The sequence below is a fragment of the Astyanax mexicanus genome, chromosome 12 (genome assembly GCF_023375975.1).
Source record: "Astyanax mexicanus isolate ESR-SI-001 chromosome 12, AstMex3_surface, whole genome shotgun sequence".
NCBI classification, from domain to species: Eukaryota; Metazoa; Chordata; class Actinopteri; order Characiformes; family Acestrorhamphidae; genus Astyanax; species Astyanax mexicanus.
Genome location: NC_064419.1, coordinates 32,787,345 through 32,800,205, shown reverse-complemented (window position 1 = coordinate 32,800,205; position 12,861 = coordinate 32,787,345). Strand labels below are relative to the sequence as shown.

The window sequence follows — 12,861 nt, the reverse complement described above, 5'->3', positions numbered from 1 at the left end:
AAATGAGTGCAATATAAACGGCACAAAAATGAGGAAAATAGCAACACAAAGAGAATGTTGGGTAAAATGCAAATGTTATGCTAATAAGACATTAGTGACACAATCCAGTGACCTTTGAAGCGGCTGATAGTTAGATCCTGCCTGTCTGAATAAATACCAGATTCTCTCTCTTCCTTTATCACTATCTATCTATCTATCTATCTATCTATCTATCTATCTATCTATCTATCTATCTATCTATCTATCTATCTATCTATCTATCTATCTATCTATCTATCTATCTATCTATCTATCTATCTATCTATCTGTCTGGCTGTCGGCTGATAGGTACAGTCTGCCTGTCTGAGCAAATATCAAACTCTCTCTCTTTATCCCCATCTATCTATCTATCTATCTATCTATCTATCTATCTGTCTGTCTGTCTGTCTGTCTGTCTGTCGGCTGATAGGTACAGTCTGCCTGTCTGAGCAAATATCAAACTCTCTCTTTATCCCCATCTATCTATCTGTCTGTCTGTCTGTCTGTCTGTCTGTCTGTCTGTCTGCTGATAGTTACAGTCTGCCTGTCTGAGCAAATACCAAACTCTCTTTCTTTATCCCCATCTATCTATCTGTCTGTCTGTCTGTCTGTCTGTCTGTCTGTCTGTCGGCTGATAGTTACAGTCTGCCTGTCTGAGCAAATACCAAACTCTCTTTCTTTATCCCCATCTATCTATCTATCTATCTATCTATCTATCTATCTATCTATCTATCTATCTATCTATCTATCTATCTATCTATCTATCTATCTATCTATCTATCTATCTATCTATCTATCTACCTGCCTGCCTGTCTGTCTGTCTGTCTGTCTGCAAATAAACTGATATTACATATTTAATCAGTTTTGAGTTCGTTTGACTTAATCACCTTAAGGGAACTATTGGCTGATAGTTAGAGCCCACCTGTCTGAGTAACTACCAAACTCTGTGTCTGTCTGTCTGTCTGCTGATAGTTACAGTCTGCCTGTCTCAGTAAGTACCAGACACTCTCTCTCTCTCTGTCTGTCTGTCTCTCTCTCTCTCTGTGTCTCTCTTTCTCTCTCACCGATGAGGCCGGTGTAGGCAGTGAGGCAGGCCTGGTTGTCGTCTTTAGGGCAGGTGGTGACGAAATCACTGGTCATCTGACAGTTAGTGTGGAAATCCGCCAGCCTTGATCTGGACATCAAAAACACAGCATGTTAACAGACAGCAGAGAGAAGTGCCCCCCCCCCCCCCCCACAAAACACACACACACACACACACACACACACACACACACACACTTACTCACACTCACAAACACTGCAGCTACCATACTGCTGGCGGCAGAGTGGGCAGTTTATGGGTCAGAGGGCAGCGCAGAGCAAGCGTGTGTGTGTGTGTGTGTGTGTGTGTATTCATGCCTCAAGACGTTGGTAATCCACTGTGGATGAACTGAAGTCCATGCATGTTTAGAAACGTCGCTCTGTCTTTACACATCACTGACTATTCTCTACCACAACACTGAATCACCCTCTCTCTCTCTCTCTCTCTCTCTCTCTCTCTTCTCTGCCTCTTTGCTCTCTCTATCACTCCGTTTTACACTCTCTCTTTCTCTTTTTATCTTTTTCTCTTCCCTCTCTCTCCTTGCTCTTGCTGTCTCTTTCCTTCTTCCCTCTTTCCTACTTTATTTTACTTTAATCTCTCTCTACATTTTACTTGCTCCCATTCTCATCCTCCTTCCTATTTCTCTTTCTCTCTCCAGCACATTGCTCTCCCTCTCCTTTCATCACTGTTTTATTTCACTGTCCTCTCTTTCTAGTCGTCTCCCTGCTTCTTTTCTTTCTCTCTTATTCTAACTCTTTCTATCTCTCTCATATTTCTTTCTCGCTTGTTTTTAATCACTCTCTCCACATATTCTCTCTTTCCGTCTCTCTTGCACTTAATCTCACTCCTCTCTCTCTCCGCTTTCCTACCTTCCTATCTATCTCTCTTATACTTACTCTCTATCATTCTTTACTCTCTGTTCATTTACCCGACATCTTTCTCTCTCTTATGCTTAGTCTCTCTCTCTCCATTTATCATATCTCTTTCTCTCCAATTCTTACTCTCTCTCTCCACATATCCTCTCTTTCTATCTTTTCTCATCCCCCTTTCTTGCCTGCTCTTAATCTCTTTCATTCTTTACTCTCTCTCTCTCTCTCTCTCTCTCTCTCTCTCTCTCTTTCCTATCTTATTCTCTCTCTCTCTCCTTTCCTATCTTTCTATCTCTCTTATACTTAACCTTTATCAATCTTTACTTTCTGTACACTTGCTCTCTCTTTTTCTCTCCTTCTTACTCGCTCTCTCCTTCTTTATAATATTCCTCTCATTTATCCTATCTCTCTTCCTTATTCTAAGTCTCTCTCACTCCACTTATCATATCTCTTCCTCTCTCATTCTTACTCTCTCTCTCCATGTATCCTCTCTTTCTATCTCTTCTCATCCCCCTTTCTTGCTTGTTCTTAACCTCTCTCCTTCTTTGCTTTCTCTCTCTTTATTTTACTACCTTATTCTCTCTCTATCTCGCTACACTTATCCTATCTTTCTATCTCTCTTATACTTACTCTCTATCATTCCACTCTGTGTTCATTTTTCCTATCTCTTTTTCTCTCATTTTTACTCTCTCTCCACATATCAAAACGTTTCCTATCCTTTTTTCCCTCTCTCTCCTTCTTTATAATATTTCTCTCTCCACATATCATCTCTCTCTCTCTCTCTCTTTGTCTTTCTCGCTCCTTCCTACTCTTTCTCTCTCTATGTATCCTCCCTTTCTATCTCTTCTCATCCTCATCTCTCGCCTGCTCTTAATCTCTCTTCTTCTTTATTCTCTCTCTTTATTTTACTCTCTTATTCTGTCTCTCAACTGATCCTATCTTTCTACTGTATGTCTCTATCATTCTTTACTCTCTGTCCATTTATCCTACATCTTTTTCTCCATCTTTCTCCGTTTTTTTTTTTACCTTACTCTCCCTTTATCCTGTCTATCTCTCATTATTTTACTCTCTCTCTTACTTCTTCCTTCTTCCTCACTCTCTTTCATTCTTTCTTATTTCCTCTCTCTTTCTTCCTTTTCAGACCTGTCCTATCTCTCTCCCTCATCATCTTTTTCCAGCGAGCCCCCTTGCTCTCTCTCTCTCGTTCTCTCTCGTTCTCTCTCTCTGTTTATTGTTCAGTGTTGTGGACTGTGACCTCTTTGTGCTTCCAGGGGGCGCTGAGGGGTTTCAGAGCGGGGAGGACATTCACCCTGCAGGAAAAGAACACATCATCTCTCTCTCTCTCTCTTTCTCACACACACTCCCTCTATTTCCCTCTTTCTCCCTCTCTTTCTCTCTGTACATGCAATACACAGTATACTGAACCCACTATAAACTGCACACCGTGGTGCACACCCTAACAAACATTCTACAGTACATGTTGTATATTATACCACGGTTAGTTCCGACCCTGCAATGTGATTGGCTAAGAGGCGTTTTATGAGTGACATTATCAGGCGATAATGTACTGTAACTGAAGCTACCCATGTATTACTCGGTCACATACAGCTAACCTAGCAACGTTGCAGCACTTACAAACCAAATACAAACTAAATGCGAAGTCATTATGCACCACTGGGAGCCGCTGGATCCCATAGACACATGCAAAAACACCATGTCTCCAATAGGCGGCGCAGACAACATTGGTGTCCACACAAATAAGCAAGCCCAGTGATTTTGCAAAATACGCATTATTACACACTTATTATCAGTCATTAATATCAGGTTAAGAGTTAAAAAAAGAAAATAAAAGCTTAAGTGTATATATTTTCCAATTAATATGGGGTATTTTAACTGGAAAATATAGGAACCCTTGTAAAATAGGGAACCCTTGTAAAATAGGGAACCCTTGTAAAATAGGGAACCCTTGTAATTTCCCAGGTCCTACCGCTAGGGGGCGCTGAAGTAAGCAAAACTTTATAAAAAAAAATCTTTTAAAGTCAAACAAGCACACTTTCATTTATTTACAGTAAGCTTTGAATCCAAAATGTTTACTGAAATAGCAGAAAATAGAGGCAACCATGCAAACCTAGAAACAATGCAGCGCTTACAAGCCAAACAGCACAGCTACAAACAGAGTAGCAATGATACTATTCTAACTAGTTCTAAGAGTTTATAACCAAACAGATCGAATTTTCTCATCCTCTTTAACTCAAAATCTTTTAATAAGCAGTGATAATGGAGCTGTGGTTTGATCACAATAATACACTCGAGGTGCGTGCTATATAACGTGTAATATTGGCACTGCTGTGCAAATATTACACGTTATAGCAAGAACCTTGAGTGTATTGTAGCTTAAGTAACCAGTCTGTATTTTACGTTAACTTATGCTGCACACTGGAGGTGTATACAGGTGTGTATAATACAAATTCCATAGACTAGTATATAGCTAAGTTTCAATGCTAAAGCTGCAGCCCTGGTAGGCTGCATTTTTAGGATGCTACATTGTGGAAAGCTGTCCTTACGTGAAGTATCCTTTAGAAATGCAGCCGATGTATGCAGTGATTGGGAGAACGCGGCTGATGTATCCTTCTCAGACTCGTTAGACTGTTCCATATGTGTGACAACAGGCTACTGAGAATGAGTTCTTATAGGACACGTCCTACCTCGACTACAGCATAGGTTTTGGAATGCTTCTCATAGTGCATCCTGTATAGTGCACATTTTATTGTACACTGAAAAGTACACATACATATTGTAGAATACAGACACTGTACAACACAAACACACACTGTTTAGTACACACTATTTTCCTGTCTGCTGAGTCAGTATAACAAGGAACAAGGTCAATCTTTTCGATTCAGGCCCGCCCACACACACACACACACACACACATATTACACAGATGTAATTGATCAGCAGGAGGCTGACTTGTGGCTTGTGGTTTAGCAGAATCTCCTGCAAATGTCCAGCTGATCCAGTTTCAGAGTGCACATCTGTTCTCACCGTGTCTGAATGTCAGGGATATTCCTGCATTTGCAATAGAATATAGATGAAATATCACTGTTACTATCCTGCAATACCATAGCATCCACCTGCAGCACCAGAGCAACCCTCTAGCAACTTTCTAGAAACTATTAAAGAGTTCAAATTAAAGCATTTATTTGCAGAAAATAAAAAATGTAAAATGAAATAACAAAAAAGATGTCGAGATTTCAGACCTCAAATAATGCAAAGAAAACAAGTTCATACTCATAGAGTGTCAATAAAAAAATCAATATTTCACTCCTGAATGCAAAAATTCAGCAGTTCAGCTTGGTTTGATGGCTGTGATCATCAATCTTCCTCTTGATTATATTCCAGAGGTTTTCAATTTTGTAAAATGAAAGAAACTCAGGTGGTCTGTTACCACACTGCGATACCATAGCAACCATCTAACAACTCCCAAAAACACTGGAGATAATACAGTAATCAATCTGAAATACACTAGCGACCACCTGACCTAGGTATTGCTTATGCAGTAGTCACTGTATTTTCCTCAGAAAATATGTCTTCTTCTTCTTTCTTTTTTTCTTCTTCTTCTTTCTCCTTTTCTTCTTCTTTCTTTTCTAGACCTATACTAGACCTGAGCACTGTATTCTTCTTCTTCTTCTTCTACTTCTTCTTCCTCTTCTTTTTCTACTTCTTCTTCCTCCTCTTCTTCTTCATCTTTCTTTTTTTCTTCCTCTTCTTCTTCTCATGGTATATAGTATTTCAGGTAACTGCATGGAAGTCCACAAGACCTGTACTAGACCTACGCACTGTATTCTTCTTCTTCTTCTTCTTCTTCTTCTTCTTCTGCTTCATCTTCTACTTCTTCTTCCTCTTCTTCTTCTACTTCTTCCTCCTCTTCTTCTTCTTCTTCTTCTTCTTCCTTTTCTTTTTTCTCTTCTTCTTATTTCTCTTCTTCTTCTTCTTCCTCTTCTTCTTCTTATGGTATATAGTATTTCAGGTAACTGCATGGAACTCCACAAGACCTGTACTAGACCTACGCACTGTATTCTTCTTCTTCTTCTTCTTCTGCTTCTTCTTCTTCTACGTCTTCTTCCTCTTCTTTTTCCTTTTCTTCTTCTACTTCTTCTTCTTTCTCTTCTTCTTCTTCTTCTTCTTCTTCTTCCTTTTCTTTTTTCTCTTCTTCTTTCTCTTCTTCTTCTTCTTCTTCTTCTTCTTCTTCTTCTTCTTCTTCTTCTTCTTCTTCTTCTCATGGTATACAGTATTTTAGGTAACTGCAAGACCTGTACTAGACCTGAGCACTGTATTTAATCCTCTGGCTGAGTGGGAAGCCGCTGAGTCACACTGTCTGAAATCACTGTGGTTTACACGGTTCTGTTCTAACCACAGTTTATACTACCGAAAGTTAAGCTCCCAAAACCACACAAACTCCTTCAGCTTCTGATTCAAACCCATGTTCAGTTTCCCATCATCCCCAGCTCAGCTTTTCAGACTCTCCACAAACTAGAGTACAACAGTAAAGTGAGTAGAGGGAACATGTGTGATTCGAGGATTCAGTACTTCCTGATTGAGGGTGAAAAACAAAAGATATTAATGGTTTTGCAGTGTGTGCTGAGGTTAACTTTGATTGCTAATATTAATTACATTATTTCTATAGGTTTGATTATGATTAATCACTTTATTTTACATCTTCATGCAGGTCTCTAAACATAAAATATGCTTTTGATTTTTGTAATCAACCACATTAAAAAAACAAGGTAAAACATCCAGTGATGATAGTGGGGTTTGCTAACTCTGCTGTGTTGCGACACTTTGTACTGTACTGGACTGAGTGATGAACTTTTAAGAGGGGTATCCAGTTAGTGGTTATAGAAGTCTTTACTCTGCTTCCTTCACACAACAGGCTAGTTTTACACATATTACAAATAAGACAGACACAGTACAGAATTGCCAGAATGGTGACACTGCCAGAGTGAGACATGCATGCAATCGAATTGCATATTTACAACTGAAAGCTGACCAATACAAACATGCATATATATACACACATAGATACATACATATATACATTGCCGATCAATGTCTAATGTAGTTAATGACTCTTAATCACACTGTTATATGTATAACTGTTTATCACAATTAATTATGGCCTTTTTGTCTATAAGGTCTTTGTTTATGATAATTCCAATTTCTTTTTTGCAGTTACAATATTTTTTTTTAATTTGTTTATTAATTGTGACAAATCAAAAGTATGTACTGATGACTATAAAAATATATAAAAATATATATATATATACAAAATAAATATAAAATATTTTTAGCAAAACAAATTAAGTACAAAAACTGTATATGTATGTATATGTTAAATAAATATGATAAAATAAATAGTATATGTTTTTCTTATTAATTTGTTTGTGCCCAATTAATATATTTTATTAAATACAATTACATTGCTGATCAATGTCTAATGTAGCACACTGTTATATGTAGTTGATCACATATAGTTCTAGTTGATCGCAATAAATTATGGCCTTTTTTGTCTATAAAGTCTATTTGTTTATGATCCCACTTTTTTAAAGTTATAATTAATCATTTAAAATGTATTTATTAATTGGGACAAATCACAAGTATGTATTGACCAATATGGGTAAATATATCTAAAAATATTTTTAGCAAGAAAAGAAAGTACAAAAAAATGGCCAAAAATGTATCTGTTATATAAATATTATAAAATAAATCTTACATGTTTTTTCTAAATTAATTTTGTCATATATGTCTGTGCCCAATGAATATATTTTATTAAATATAATTAAAAATACTTTTTGGTTCAACGGATATCTTGCTAAATGAAAAAAAAAACAGATGCATGGCATGTTATTACCATGTTAAATGTATATTTTCTGTACTAGTACTTAACTATAAACTATATACTATATATATATACTACATGTCTATGTTTTAAATATAAATATTTTCCAATATATATTTACAGTAAATATATTTTAAAATCAATTTTAAATATAGACAAACACTTCTTCTAAAATGCATTGTAATGTAATGTGAAATAATTTTTAAATGAAATGAAATTTCGAATATATATATATAAAAATACATGTCCATACATTTATTTTCCACATAGAGGAGATGAATCTAGAGACCCACACCATTCAGCCCTGGTTGTAGGAGCTTCATTATACAGACATTATCTCAACTCTGCGACGGTTTAGAGAAACTGGGCCCTGGCAATTCCAATTAGTGCTGTGAACACAGACACAGACTTCATCTTAAACACTGTCAGGCGTTAAACTCCAGGTTTTCCATCATTAAGCTCCTCTCCATGCTTGTCTTCTCCTCATTCAGCACTCCACACTGAAACACTTCTCTCCACAGCTCTGTTAAATCCTCTGCTTTATTGACTGCGTGTCAGATTTGTTTTCTCTGTCTGGCAGCGCTCTAATAAGACTTTACGCCTGAGTCTGAGTCTGAGCCTGCTCAACAGACTCCACTGCATATGCTACACTGTCTGTGTGTGTGTGTGTGTGTGTGTGTGTGTGTGTTTTATTCTTTAAAAGAAGTTGGAGCAAGTCTGTTATAGAGCTACTTATTCCACACAACACAGTCAATAGTATTACTATTCAATTTATCTTCTCTAGTGAAATATTCAATATTCTCATATTAAAAATAGTGTTTAATTATTTCAAACTGCCAACCCACCAAACTGCACATGCAATCATTTCTCAGATGGACATATGGGTGTATTATTATAGCTAAAATTAATGTTGTATTGTATTAAGCAGTGTGCTAAATCTAGACCTGTTTTAAAATAAATGTTTAAAAAAAAGTGTAATGAACATTACACTGTTTTAAAGACAGTATGATGAAGATTGCACTGTTTTAAAGGGAGTGTGATAAACATTATACTGTATTAAGCACAGTTGTGGTCAAGTTTAAATGATTTTAAAGACAGTGTAATTAACATTACACTGTTTTAAAGACAGTACGATAAAGATTAAACTGTTTTAAAGGGAGTGTGATGAACATAATACTGTATAAAGCACAGTGTGGTACGTTTCAAATGGTTTTAAACACAGTATGATAAACATTAGACAGTTTTAAAGACAGTATGATGAAGACTGCACTGTTTTAAAGGGAGTGTGATGAACATTATACTGTAGTAAACACAGTGTGGTAAATTCTAAACAGTTTTAAAGACATTGTGATGAACATTAGACAGTTTTAAAGACACACAATGAAGATTGTGGAGAGTGATGCATGATGCAAGGTAGACTTTATAAAGCACAGTCTGATCAATATAAAAGACTTTTTTAAGCACAATGTAATGAATATTAGATCTTTTAAAAGATAGTATGATGCATATTAGACTGTTTTAAACATGGTGTGATGAATGTTAGACTGTTTATAAGTGAGTATGATGCATGTTAGGCTGTATTAAGCACAGTGTGTTAACTGTTAGACACAGGATGATGAACGTTAGACTGTTTTAAGGACAGCGTGATGATCATTAGGCTGTTTTAAAGACAGTGTAATTAATGTTATACGATTTTAAAGATAATGTGATGAACATTAAGCTGTTTTAAACTTTTGTAGACAGTGTATTAAACAGTGTGGCATGTTATAAACACTGTGACGAACGTTTAGAAAGGGTATAAAAATTAAAAATCTTTCTTCCACTCAGCATCATTATGTAGAATTTATTCCTCCGCTAAATCCCCTAAAATGCCTCCTTTCTTTTTTAACCCACTGGAGGAACAGAGATACCCCAGCGTCCCTCATTTCACTTACAGCTGTGATGCTGACAGACAGCGGGCTGGTGGGGCTGATTCTCAGAAGACAGAGGCATTAGTTAACGTGTGTGTGTGTGTGTGTGTGTGTGTTGGGGTGTGTGTGTGTGTGTTGGGGTGTTTAATTCACACTCTCCCTGCATAAGAAACCACCTTTTAATTAGCATACCGCTAAAGATTCGGACGAGATTTACATCGCTAATCACTTCTCACTGCCAGAGTCAAACACAGAGGAGCTCACCAGCCTCCGCCTGAACACTCCAACACACACACACACACACACACACACACACACACACACATACACACTGTTCACAGCTCACGGCTTTAATTGTAAGACTTACAATTAAATTCTTGGTGTCCTTCTAGATTAGCATAACTGCTGGTATGAGACGGATCACACTCTGCTCTCTTTAACCCTTTAATGTCTTTATTTATTTCTTGTTTGTTATTTAGAGCAATAATAAAAATGATTAATGCTTATTTGATTTAAAGACATCAAATCAATTACAGACAAATACAGCTCTGGAGACCACTTTGAAATGATGAGTTTCTTTGATTTTACCAAATCAAAAACTTCTGGAATATAATCAAGAGGAAGATGGATGATCACAAGCCATCAAAACAAGCTGAACTGCTTGAATTTTGTCACCAGGAGTAAAGGCATAAAGTTATCCAAAAGCAGTGTGTAAGACTGGTAGAGGAAAACATGCCAAGATGCATGAAAAGTGAAAACTGTGATTAAAAAACCATCAGGGTTATTCCACCAAATATTGAATTCTGAACTCTTAAAACTTAATGAATATGAATTAGTTTTCTTTGCATTATTTGAGGTCTGAAAGCTCTGCATCTTTTTTTTTTTTGTTATTTCAGCCATTTCTCATTTTCTGCAAATAAATGCTCTAAATGACAATATTTTTATTTGGAATTTGAGAGGAATGTTGTCCGTAGTTTATAGAATAAAACCACAATGTTCATTTTACTCAAACATATACCCATAAATAGCAAAATCAGAGAAACTGATTCAGAATCTTTCGAGAGCTTCATTTATATTTATATATATATGAGTTCTGAACATATACTGTGTGTTATTCTGTACTGAAAGCATCATCTTGTATAATAATAACGCAACCGGTCTCTGAACAGCTGCCAGCCATCAGCTGCTTATTCTACAGGTCACAAATGTGAAGTGAGCTGGACAGCTGTGAGGGCCCTCGTGACAGGCTGAGGTGTTGGTCTCGACATGGCAATTACAGCCTGCTGACCACCGGAGCTGAAACAGTGCCAAAAAAAACATGTTTTACTATTAAAATCCATTAAAATGTAGAATAATGAATGTAGAATATGTCGACTAATGAATGACCTGTGCACTTAGAGCTGTCAGTTCAGTTATTGATCAAATTAGAGGTAAATTAGTAGTAACTGGTTTAATCTGATTTGTTAAATGTAATTTAGTTTTAAACGGGATGCATTCATGCTTTCCGGAAGGGCCTCAACTTTCAATATTACACAAGTGAATCAGTGTGAAAAGGGATTTAATGTTTACTGGGTCCTTTACGCTTCTCCTAAGACCCTGCACAAGGCACCTTGTGATGCTCATTGTTATCTTACACCACGCCAACGGTCTATTTTCATGCCTTGCACCTGTGTCGTTTAAATAGCAACACGTGCTTGTGAATATACTTAATCTACACTGATGGGGTGTGTTCAGGTCAATTTCGTCCTTATTGCTATCTTGGCAATGAAAAACACAGGTGCACCATTGACCAAATACAACCTAGTCAACAGTCAACTACAGATGTTTAATGCTATCTTGGCAACACCGGCACAATGCACGTGCCCAATATGCATACTAGTGTTGTAGTACTGGAGGTTTTGAGACCAAAAAACAAGCGGCTTCGGTCTCAGAATCGACCTTGTTTGGAATCGATCTTGTCTAAAGCTAGCAACAAGCTAGCTAACCATCATGATGAGCTAGCTAACCTTAGCGACGAGCTAGCTAAAATACTAATGCTGCTGGGGAGAGAACTACCATTAGTGAGGAGCTAGCTAACCTCAGCGATGAGCTAGCTAACCTTAGCGACAAGTTAGCTAAAATTGTAATGCTACCAGGGAGAAAACTACCATTAGTGATGAGCTAGCTAACCTTAGTGATGAGCTATCTAAAACACTAATGCTACTGGGGAGAGAACTACCATTAGTGACAAGCTAGTTAACCTTAGCAACAAGCTAGCTAACTTTAGTGATGAGCTAGCTAACCTTAGCAACAAGCTAGCTAAAATACTAATGCTATCAGGGAGAGAACTACCATTAGTGACAAGCTAGCTGACCTTAGCTAGCTAATTTTTATTTAAAAAAAATGATCTGGTCTTGGTCTCGGACTTTGTCTCTGTTTTATCCCAGTCTTGGTCTAGACTCAACTACTAAAAGTTTTGGTCTTGACTCGGACTTGACATGTCCCAGTCTTGGTCTACAACACTAGTGCATATACCCTTGCATGTTACACACACAGTGACGGTCAGCAGTTCACAAACCCAACTTTTACACCAACAATGAACATAATCATCCTGTAAATTATTTGTTCGCACACCTTCACAGCTGGTCAGTTTCCTCTGCTGAGAAGCGCTGAAGTGCTTCGCCGTTAAAATAGCAACCTGCTAAAGTCAGAGGACACCTGACCTTCAAAGGTAATGACAGTACATAATAATAATATGTATGTATGTACAGTATAATAATAGTACATGCCTTTTGCGTGTTTCGAGCCACGCAAGGTGAACTTTTCCCGTGGTTATGATAGCAAATGATTAGCAATGAAAAGTTGCACAGTGCGGAATTGACAGCTCAGCTACAGATCACTAAGGAGGTTTTAGAACTTACTCTGGTACTTCAGCAGTTCTTTTGGGCTGCTGCTTTTGTTCTTCTCGGGATGTTTTTACTTTACTGAAGTGACAGCACTTTTAGACTACCCTACACCAGAGGTCATCAATCAAGGAGGTCCTGGAGGACCAGTGTTCAGCAGCAAACACCTGATTCAACTCAGTCAGCAGTCAGTTATCAG

General features: G+C 37.3%; 1 protein-coding gene across 1 annotated transcript in view; it reads right to left on the bottom strand.

The window, feature by feature from the left end:
* The window catches only part of gfra2a (GDNF family receptor alpha 2a), a 158,735-nt gene that overhangs the window by 15,937 nt on the left and 129,937 nt on the right, over positions 1–12,861 (bottom strand). The window contains exon 5 of the mRNA XM_022670471.2: positions 1,083–1,192. Coding sequence (XP_022526192.2) covers positions 1,083–1,192 — 110 coding nt within the window. The remainder of the gene's footprint in view (positions 1–1,082; positions 1,193–12,861) is intronic.